The sequence below is a fragment of the Nematolebias whitei genome, chromosome 14 (assembly GCF_014905685.2).
Source record: "Nematolebias whitei isolate Nwh7 chromosome 14, NemWhi1, whole genome shotgun sequence".
In the NCBI taxonomy this organism is placed as follows: Eukaryota; Metazoa; Chordata; class Actinopteri; order Cyprinodontiformes; family Rivulidae; genus Nematolebias; species Nematolebias whitei.
The window spans coordinates 9424079-9435493 of NC_056511.1; the positions used below are offsets into that span (position 1 = coordinate 9424079).

Sequence of the window (11415 nt, forward strand, 5' to 3'; positions counted from 1 at the left end):
ATTTTTTTTTCCATTAAAATGAGTAAATGCACAGAATTTAAAAAATATACAAAGCCTTACAAAAACAAATTTAAAACAACGGAATCAACAAACAATCACATAAAAAGTCATGATGTGACAGCACTTAAAACCAAGTGCAAAACAAATGCATGTTCAGAAGACTAAAACTCACTCAATATGATTTGTTTGACATATAAATGTTTGTTTAATTCAATATGTGAGCAAAATCTAACGTTAGCTTGTTAGCTAACCTAAGATTAGCTTTTTAACTGACTTAACGTTAGCTTTTTAGCTTGTTAGCCTTACTAATATTTGCCTATCAGTTGAAATTGCAAGTGTTGTAAATATAATCTTGGCAAAAAGGTTATTTAAATCAAGTTTCTCTTTTCTTACTTACCAAAGAAATCAAGGCTTTCTCTCTGGATCTTCACAAGTGTCCTTGAAGAGTTGAAAGTTTTGAATTTCTTCTTCAAAAAAAGTTTTAAAAGTAATTTCTACCGAGCTCAGCTCACAGATGTCGATCGCTGTCCAGAGTATTAATCTGAACTACAAGATAAACTGTGGAACTCTATTTTTAAAACCGAACAACATTTTAAAAGATATTAATGATGATAACAAAAGCTGCTGTCATGGTAACCGGAAAACAAATAGATGCATCAGTTTAAATAAATAAATTCAATTTATTTTTGCTTGATTATTGTTTTGTTTTCACCGTACTCATCCTAGGTAACTGTGTCAACACAATACGCAAATAACATGCTGTAAATTGTTTTATTTCAGTCTGTGTAATGCACATACGTTAATAGCTGTGTGGCTAATTTATTTTCTGTTATTTTTTCAAATCCATTTGAATAATTTCCTTTTTTTAGTTCATTTTTTCTGACTGCTGCTTTTCGCCCATCAGAATTAGTGTCATCTATTACAACAACCCAACAGTGATTTTAATACTTGATAAATTCCCAGGCCATCCTATTTTAAACTTGTACATTTTTGCTACAAAGGATGAATAATGATGATAAGAGAAAATATTTTATCCAGCAACTGAAGGTGAAATGGCATCACCTTTCTGCAAATGACCATAATAGCATTCGGAGGTCAGCAACAATTATACTGGTGCATGGAATGAGGTGGTTTTGTGACCAATTCTGCATAAAATGTCGTAAAAACTCCTCTCACTCTAGTCTTTTTAGTCATCCCAGCAGAGTCCAACCAACTTATGAAAGTGAAAGTGCTATGAATTGTCATCAGTGCATGTGTCTACTGCATATGTGTCAAACTCAAGGCCCAGGGGCCAAATGTGGCCTTTGTTGACATCTTTTCTGGCCCCCCAAGATGATTTGTGAAACGTAAAATACTTCAGGGATGAAGATGTTCACATCCTGGACAGAGAGGAACAATGGTTTGAGAGAGGAGTAAAGGAGGCCATCTTTGTGAAAAGAAACCGTCCATCATTAAACAGGGGTGGAGGCCTCCGGGTTCAACTGTCCCCCTCTTACAATGCTGTGATTGCTAGTATCACTCAGCCCTCTGTGAACAGTAAACAGCCATCAGTGTGCTAATGATCCATTGTTATGCTGATGGTCCTTCTTGAGCATGTGATCAGCTGGTTTTGGTTGTCAGCAGCAAAACTGGTTGATCCACCCTGAGACGGTGCTATTTAAGAGACTGAGCTGAATACAGCTCCTCAGACTGAGGAAGTCTCTCGGATGAGAGACGAAACGTTTCTACATTTTTTTTGTTGATTTGCTTTGTTTTGTTTTTTTGAATGTCCAGAGGACCAGATTTAACTTTTTTAGATTTTTCTACCTGGATTATTGAGCATGCATCAGGGTAAAATACTTCTATCTCTTGAATTTTTCTTTTTCACCTGAGCACGTGTGACAGGCAGGGGTTCCACTTGTGCAACGTGAAACACAGTTGCTGGATCAGTGGTTTGCATTTGTGGAAGGCGTGAATGTCCATCTGCGTTTGTAGCTTTGTCCCTTTAAATTCAACAGTGTAGGTGTGCGCACCGAGGAAAGCCCATCGCTGCAACCGTGCTGCAGCCACGGCTGATCTGAAGCTCTCGACCTTGACCTCGCTACAGTGGCTTTAAACATCTGTTAAGTTCCTGGCAAACAAACAATGCAGACATGTTCCTGTTTTTAGTTTTCTACTCCGCCTTATAATCTAGCTGTTCTTTTTTTTTTTTTGCTACTTTTCCATCTGACTGTCCATTTGGTTGCTATTGTTTTGATATGTAAAAAATAAAAAAGAAATTTAAATTTTGTATGCCTCTTTTATGACTGTATATTGTTGTTGTTGCTCACTGTTGTCATCACTCTGTTAAGAAATCAGGTCTCTCTTGTAAATGAGTCCCCAAGGCTCAATGGGATTAACATGTATAAATAAAGGTTGAATGAATGAACTAAATACAAAGATGGCAAATTTCTATCTTGTTCCCATGTAGTTCTCCCATCTATTTTATGCTACTAGTGCTTAGAGTATTTTTATTAACGTTTTTCTTAGTAATAAGATCTAAAATATGAACTGTTTTTCTTTTACATTTTAATACTTTTGTTGGATGTAACTGGGACCTTGTATACATAATTTCCTTGAATCCTTCAATCCATCACGACAGCACTCTTTAGAGTTAAACACTGTCATACTGTGTTATGTAAATGGACATTGTTACACTTTAAATCATTCAATTTAAACACTACTTCTCAAAGCAGATGCAAAGCGGCTTTTCTTGTTTGTCCATTTAAAGAATATATTTGGTTTTCAATGGTAAACTGCATGAAAAACACTACGATGTCGCATAGAAAAGTCAATTTTAGATCTATCGTGAACGTTTATAACCCATTTCTCTAATTACTATTTGTGAGTTGTCTATTAAAATGTATAAAACCAGTCTCATATTGTATGGCACTTCATTACTGGTAGCTGATTCACATGTAAAAAAGTACACACACTCTAAAAATATGACCCTTTGTATCATACTTTTTTATGTGACAGTAAATATAAACGTAACATTAAAATATTTATTACAAACTTTCTTTAAAAAAGTATAAATTTTCCTGTAATTTTACAAATGCGACTTCTTAAATCTGAAACAAAAGTTACATCCCAGTAAAACAAGATATTACATTACACCATTGGCATAAAGCTTAATATCTATATATGCACTGGCCAAATTATCAGGACAGCGCTTTGCTTTTTGAGTGAAATTCACTAATTACAATATTATAATGATATAGCTTCTTCTTTTAACTTTATTTTCAACACCTATGCAGAAGATTCCTGTTGGAGCTGGGTGGAGTGGATGAGGTCTTGTGGAAGGCTATCTCGGGCTTGCTGCAGCTTTCTGTAGGCTCTTTGGAAGGCCTCTGACAGAAGAAAAGCAGACAAACAAAAACACAAGCATGATTAAACTTTTTCATTTCCTAAGCGGCGCTGTAAAAAATTACCGGTAGTTGTGGATCCTTTTTATTTCTGCAAGTGCCCAATCAAACTAGAGTGCAAGAATGCACAATTTATGAAAAAGCACTGAAGACAAGCTATGACCTAACAAATTCCACCTAATTCAGACTTTAAACTTATTTAGAATTCTTAAACAGAATTGCATTATTATTATTTTAAACTGTTAGAGGTTTATACATAAACTGTACTGAGAATCTGATTAGAGAGACTGTAGCAAATTATAGAACCACTATATGATGTGATAAATAAATTGTCAGCTCCACATAAATAAATAAATAAATGTAAAGTAATGTGGTTCAATGGCAAAAAGACCAAGTTGATAATGTGACGTCAGCTGTGAGTTTTCTTGGACATACGCTACATTGTTTCCCAAAATAATATTTGATTTTATAGAGAGAATATATATATATTTCATATAAATAATTATTTTTTTTACAAAGCTGACCTCATTGCCACTTTGACACTGAATTCACAGCTGAAGACTTCATGAATAACAAGTTTAATAAAGGTTGCTGATTTCCCAATACAGGGGTTTATTTATAGATGTAAGCATACATATATATGTACGCTAATATGTATTTTGTGTTGTGTATATTTTATGCACTGTTAATTTAATACTTGCTAAACACTGAAGATGAATTTTCATTTCACAAGTCATTATTCACATCTATTCCCTCATCTCTGTTCCCTTCACTAACAATTTAATATATTTAGTTAAAACTTTGTAGCATTTAACAAAAATGTAATTTCACTGAAAACTGAACAGTCCAGTTCTGTGTCAGTATGTTTACCCAACACATTGCAAACGTCTCCTTGCTGACTGAATCCTCCCAGCTGATCCACAACTTTCTGTCTCCTCTTTTTCAGTAAGGTGGCGTCAACAAAGGCTCTGAAACAAACCAAACATGGAGACATTAAACTACACTTTATTGTCTCACAGAACACTAGACACAAGCAATTGAAAAACCTCGAATAAAGCAGATAAATAATCATTTCATTTCACGTTGCCAGTGTAGGAGTTTAATAAGACTTCTGATATTTCAGTCATTCTATGTAAACAGGTGACGTGTCATGCATGCAATCTGTAAGTTTGCTCAGAAATATTGCTAGAGCTGTATTTAACAGAGTCAAGAAAAAAGGAAATAACGTGAATTTTCTGTTTGAAGCTTTCTGCATCTTTTTCCATTTAAAAAAATTATCAGAGCATATTGTGTTGGTGGCATATTGGCAGAAACAGGTGACTTATTTCAAAACGCTTGCTCTCATCAAACAAATACAATATGTGTACGATAAGCTGATAACAACAAAATGTAATTGTGTGAATGTTCATGAAGCATTCACACTATTGTGATCCATTGTTCGTCCGCACCTTTTCTGATGTGATTCTTGTTCCGCAGTTTTCAAGCTATGTCAACAAATCATTAATCAAAACATTCAGCTCTTTCAGGACAATCCTGCTATAACTGCTGGTGTTGGTGCAACTTTAGCTTTTTGACATATTTTAGCCTTTTCTGACACTTTTTTTCTCCTAGAAAGTGAATTGAGCTCATTTTATGTCCTTAAAATCTTTAAATCTGTTTACAACCTTTCACTGCTCCTTTTTTTTTTCTGGTTCAGCTTTTTTCAACTTCCTTGTGCAAATTTAAACTTTTTTTCAGCTATTTTCAGCTGTTTTTTTTAGTTGATTTGTGCTCCTTTCAAATTGTTTCTGCTAACTACAACATTTTTGTGCTTCTTCTAACTTATTTCTGCTAATGTCACTTGTAATGCTCCTTTCAGCTTATTTCTGCAAGTTTCAGCTTTTCTGCTATTTCAACTACTATTTAGCTGTTATTAGCTAATTTCAGCTTTTTCAGATAAGTTCCACTTTTTGTGCTCATTTCTGCTTCTTTCAGCCTAATTGGGCAAACGTGTTTTTTCTGCTTTCTTCTGCTAAGTTAAGCTTGTTCTACCTTTTCAGCTATGTTTTTAGCTTTTTTTTTTTTTTTTGTGCTAATTTTAGCTGCTTTCAGATAAAGTCAAGTTTTTCATGGTAATTTCTGCTACTTTCAACCTAATTAGCTTATTTCAGCTTGTTCAACTCAATTCAATTCAATTAAAAAATACTTTATTAATCCCAGAGGGAAATTAAATGTTGTTGTAACTCATCATCCTGGTTTCATTAAAGACTTGTTATAGATGCTGATGGCTGCGGGCAGGAAGGATCTTTTGTAGCAGTCTGTCTTACAGCGGATATGAAGACGTTATGCTCCTTTCAGCTTTTTCTGCTATTTCAGCTTCTGTTTAGCGGTTTTTATGCTAAATTTAGATTTTTTTTTTTTAGTTAATTTCACTTTTTTATATATAGCTCATTTCAACTCATTTCACTTCCTTCTGGTAGTTTAAGTTTATTTCTGCCTTTTCAGCTACTTTTAGCTATTTTTGCTAATTTGAGCTTTTTTTTTTTTTTAGCTAATTCTCATAATTTTTGTGCACATTTCTGCTTATTTAAAGCTAATTCAGCAAATTTGTGTTCTTTCTGCTTTATTCTGCTAAATTAGGCTTGTTAATCCTTTTAGCTAATTTCAGATGTTTTTTTTCTTTTAGCTAATTTCAGATGTTTTTTCTTTTAGCTAATTTCAGATGTTTTTTTTCTTTTAGCTAATTTCAGATGCTTTTTCTTTTAGCTAATTTCAGATGTTTTTTCTTTTAGCTTATTTCAGATGTTTTTTCTTTTAGCTAATTTCAGATGTTTTTTCTTTTAGCTTATTTCAGATGTTTTTCAGAAAGTTCTTCTGCAATAAGCATTCACACTGCATTTTTGCAGGAAATGCAATTTCTCTAGTTGTATTACTCGTATATTATTTTATAGTTTGCTGGATGCATGACATGACATGGTTTATCCCACTACCTGCTCACCTGGCTTGCTGCATGCAGTGCAGATTAAAGGAGACACTTCCTGTGGCTTGGGTGCAAAAGCCAAAACGACTCAACCTCTCCCCCTGAAGCCAGACACAAATATATTACAGTGCATAACCATTAATATGTAAATAATCAGGACCTTCATTCTTCAAATAATTTCCTTTCTAATCCACTGGGTTTGTTATAGCTCAGCATGCATGCATTTGGAAATGAAAAATGTATTTTACAACCATAATTGTGTATATTAAATAATACATTTCAACAATTTTCTAATAAAAATTATTATTATATTACCGGTATATAATATTATATTTTTATAACATTGTTGGACTTTATGTGTTGTTTATAAATTTTGAGCCCACCTTGAAGGTTCCAGGTGTTCTGACGTAGCTGAGATCTTCAAGCTCTGCAGAACCGCCGATAAAGAAGCGCCTCAGTGCAGAAACCGTCCCGGTCTGAAGAGGTCGCCATGTTTGACACGTCACTGTGTGTTTACCTGGTGTGCATACAGAAACAGAATGTGCGATGCAAGAGATTAAGACCAATTAGTTTAATGAACTGTAGAGCATTTGACAATAATTTCTGGATGCAGTGTACCAGGTAGGGCAGGAAAAAGCAGGTAGCCATAACCCTCAGTTCGATAGCGTTGCCAGGAGTCAAGAGAAAGAACCTTGAAGTAAAGCACTGGCCACTGGGGAATTAACTCTGAAAATACAAAAAGAAACTCACATATCAGTCTAGTTTTTTATGCATTGAACCATTTCAGTGTAACATTTAAAGGCTTTTACTAACCGTCACTTTCTTTTTCACTCATGTAAAAAGCCTCAAGGTTGAATGGGTAACTGAAGAAAGCTACATTTTCCTGTCGGCAGAAATCAAATTCTGGGTTTAACAACTTTCAATCGCCATCCTCTGAAGCTAATAACAAGGCAGTTTGTTACATAAAATACAAACCTTTCCCATTGATTTGGTTCGGCAGGTTTGGGTAACGCCTGACAGAGTATAAAAAGGCAAGCTGGACCAATCTTTTAAAAAAAATTACACAAGTTAATGCAGCAAACTGAGAGCAGGAACACAAAACAAAAACCAAAATACTGATTAATGACTCACTATTGGGAAGATCCATGAAGAAGTGGATATATAGGTTATCATACTCAAAACCTTTAGCTGAAACTAGAAAGAAGAAGAAAAAAAAGTGTCAATTTTCAACTGTTAGTTTTAATAGATATTTGTCATAACGATCCCTGCTGTCTTGCTCACCAATCTCTCCATTCATCACGTAACGCAGAGTACCAACAGGAGGCTGAAGGACAAACATCTTGTTAGTGCAGAAATGTTTGCAATGCCACAACGAACCAATTTGATCTAGTGTCATTAATCAATCAGAATAATTTAAAACCATCAATGCCAAAAGAGTCGTACATTATAATAAATAAAGTGGTTACAATTTTGCAAAGATTTGAGGAAAAAAAAACAGTCTGAATATGTAACCTTGAGCCATCTTGAGCATTTTGTTTATTTTATTTAATAGCCTACCATTTCAAAGTCCTGTCCAACAAGACTACTGAGGTACTCCTTGTGCCTCACATACAGCTGCAAACATACAAGGTGAACAAGTTCGTCTCATTTTATCTGTAAACTGACTTCACAGTTGCTTGCAGTTAAGCAAAAACAGCTACTGTTCTTCTTTTTGTAAAACAAAGGAGATGTTTACTGACATCTTTGTACATGTTCTGCTCCCTTCCTTTCTCCTCTGGTTTCATGGCTGCGGATACATTCTCCAAAGTTAGACGCCATACTTCTCTCTTCTCACCCTCTGTTATAATCCTGCAAAGCACATAAATATCACTTTATGTTTGCTGAATATCTTTTATTGTTGTAAAAGTTTTGCCCCCCCTCCCCTTTTTTAATTTATTTTTTGTCATATTTTAAATTGGATCAATTGAGCAGCTGGTGGCTCTAAAAATTCAGAAAGTTTTGAGTGAAAGGTGTGAATAATTGTTCGTCTCTGTGTCCCTGTGATGGACTTGCACCCTCTCCAGCACGTCCCCCACCTCTCGCTCCCCATGACCCAGAAAGGAAAAAGCAGGTAAAGAAAATAGATGGATGGATGAAAAAGTACTATAATATTTACATGATGATGTGTCGTGAACTTGCCTGTAAGGCGCTCTGCCTTTGTTGAAATCTGGTTTTACAATAACTGTTCCACTGCCATCTGTTCGTACAGTGACCAGCAGACACTCGTTCTCTTTCTGGCCGAGGCTTTAACAATAAGAACAGAGACGATGAGACAGAAAGATGATTACAGTCAACATCCAATGAAACTTGGTACTAGACAAAAAATAATCATTCATCAAATCTAGCAAAACTGTTTTATTTGACCAAGATGCAGCATCATCCTACATTAATACCAGATAAATCTAAACAAATGAGGTCCACTTATGAGTGTTTACTTATCAGTTTCCACACCAAACAATACAATATATTTAGGGGGCAGAAATACGGTTTAGGAATTTACCTCCCAGTTGGGCCCAGGTCTCCCATGATGTGCATGGTCTGCATGGCGTTATTCACCACATGACTTCTCTTCACAAACTCCTCTGTGGGTTCCCAGTTGATGATTCTTGACTTAGGGATACTATCCCTGCAAAACATAGCAGATAATGTATTTTATCCCCTGTTGAACTTTACATTTATTAAAAAAAAAAAGAAAACTTTAATTTGACGAGTGTCTGTAAATAAATTGGTCTTAACTTTACAAATGTATGTATAGCAAGTCCCACAGGTAACTCTGAGAATTAAAAAAAAAAGACAAACAATATGATCTGATAAAACAAGACGGTCCTTCACGTACGTGGTGCGTCTTTCTGGTCGTCTGTGTCTCACGCTGGCCATCCTCTCGGCCAGGAAGGTGGGACCCGATTTTGATGTGAACAGTAAGTCAGCATCCTGCTTTCAAGATTAAAAGCAATCAGCGTTTACAATAAAACAGTTAGCTTTAAAACATCACAAACAATGATTGCTTAAGTCTGAGACATTTGCTTTGATGTTGAGATACCTTGTTTCAGTACCATGACAGAACGATTCAATTAAAGAAATTACAAGTAAAGCTACAAATTAAAAGGAAAGAACAGAAACTGGGTAACAATCACCTTGGACTGGGCAATCTCAGACATGAGTTTTGGTCTTTTTTGCATCAGAGGCAAACATAATTACTTGTGACATCTTTATAAATATTTAAAACATGCGCATAACATTTGCAAAACGAAACATAGCAAAGATAAGCAAAAATGGTGAGGGATTGAATTAGAGCATAAGGTGGCCAAAATAAAGAAATTACAATTAATCTTATTCTACTTTTATTCTTTTGACAAGCATCCAGGAAAAACTACAATTTTAATTCAATAACTGTCTGACACTGTACACACTGAAAAATGTCAATAATAACTATCTACTAGATTAAAGTAATGAGACATAACACATACAGCAATCTGTTTTTGAACTTTCAATATGTACCATATCCAGATTTTCAATTAGTTATTAAAATATTCAACAGCAAGCATGATAATCTACTAAAGACACAAAAATAATACACATTTATAATCTCATGTTTCTAATAAAATGTATTTAAGCTCGACTTTTGTATGCAAATGGAATGCTTTACTTTGTATTGTTACGTGACAGCTTTGAATCCATTGACATCATCGACATACCATTTGTTGGAGTGGAAGACAGTGGGTGTAGCGGTCATGATCCGTGTATGTGAAGATCCTGCGATTACGCTGCCCCTTGGCCTTAAGAAGGGCCTTGATTTCTGCGTGGTACTGGCGGTCTAAAGGTGTCTGACATGCTGCCTCATTTTGAAACAGCTCCATTTCATACTGGAACAAAAATTAGTAACAGCACGCGTGAAATTATAAAGGAAATATAATTTATGACTTTTGAACTTTTGGTTATTTAAATCATAATAAGCAGTGAAATTAGATAATAAACACTTAAAAGTCTACCTGACTGAACAGTTTCTCCTGCCAGCCTACAACAACCTCCTCTTCATTATCACCTGTCAGCAGAAGAACAATATAAATCTACAGTAACTAAAACACTTGTAAAATGTATTACTTCCAGTCACTATTAGTCCATTCATTAATTTATGTACCTGTCTGAACTTGTGATATGAGGGTCTGCAGTTCAATGCCCATCCTGTCTTCTTGCTGGGACAGAACCTGGTGCTGGAGATGCTGAGAGAATGCTGCTGAAGAGGTCACCCTCTCTACACGCACTCTAAAGTAAAAACACAACAGAGATCTCACACATAAATCACCCAACACGACACACTAGCAAAAACAAGCTATTTATACGTTTCGCTGCTTACTTTATTTTCAAGTTCTTGACAGCATCCCTGGACCGATACACGGAGTCTCCGGTATCTGTGTTCCAACAGTCAGCCATGATTCAAGCCAACATCCACGACGGCTGGTTTACAAGCAGATTCTACACTCCCAAGTAAACTTTAGACTTGTTAACAGGACTATCCTAATGTCTGTAAGTGGAAGATAAATTGACCAAGTAGTGGATGCGGTAAGTAACAGCTACGAGATGATAAAAAAAAGACTACGTTGAATAGTTGTCGTTTCTATAGAAACCCTTCCTGTTTCCTGTTCGTTCTTCTTCGTGGTAAGAAATTGATGATTTAAACTCTCATGCTAGAGCGTTACCCTCACCTAGTGGTAATAGGTGCAGTTACAAGAAAAAATTAATTAACAAGAAACAACGAATTTACTGTAAACAAGTTTTTTTTTTTCCATTGAAAAATATAATCTCGTAATATAGCTTATAAACAATGAGAAGGATTTATAAACTAAGACTTAGTAATTTACTGTTCAATTGTTTGTTTCATAAAACGACTTTACAATCTGATTGATATACTATTTTTTTTTCTTCTAATTTTGAAAAAAGTATTTCAAAAACATACGTTGTTTTGAGATTCAGGCGTAAAATGATCCAACTGTTGATGGCAGTAAATGCTGCATGAAAAAAAACGACGAAGAAGAA

The 11415-nt window shown here is 35.0% G+C and overlaps 1 protein-coding gene across 2 annotated transcripts; it reads right to left on the reverse strand.

Moving 5' to 3' along the window:
• Positions 1-3226: 3226 nt before the first annotated feature.
• mks1 (MKS transition zone complex subunit 1) lies at positions 3227-10812 on the reverse strand. Of its 2 annotated transcripts, none has more exons than XM_037687274.1 (18): positions 10736-10812; positions 10520-10644; positions 10371-10423; positions 10077-10244; positions 9218-9312; positions 8882-9007; positions 8521-8625; positions 8082-8190; positions 7900-7956; positions 7624-7666; positions 7474-7536; positions 7318-7388; positions 7156-7225; positions 6961-7068; positions 6726-6859; positions 6361-6443; positions 4254-4351; positions 3227-3368 (listed from the first exon to the last, which is right to left on the reverse strand). In XM_037687274.1, the coding sequence occupies exons 1-18, from the start codon at positions 10810-10812 to the stop codon at positions 3268-3270; spliced, it is 1686 nt and encodes a 561-aa protein (XP_037543202.1). In that variant the 3' UTR covers positions 3227-3267. The 2 variants fall into 2 exon arrangements, with proteins under 2 accessions (XP_037543202.1, XP_037543203.1); XM_037687275.1 differs by having other exon boundaries at positions 9218-9315.
• Positions 10813-11415: the final 603 nt, after the last annotated feature.

Coding starts and splice junctions, on each gene's coding strand:
- mks1 (XM_037687275.1), bottom strand. CDS start 10,812: ATGGCTGACTGTTGGAACACAGATACCGGAGACTCCGTGTATCGGTCC. Junction 7,537..7,623: donor CGTGATGAATGGAGAGATTG/GTGAGCAAGACA, acceptor TCTTCTTTCTAG/TTTCAGCTAAAGGTTTTGAG. Junction 6,444..6,725: donor GAACACCTGGAACCTTCAAG/GTGGGCTCAAAA, acceptor GTCTGGCTTCAG/GGGGAGAGGTTGAGTCGTTT.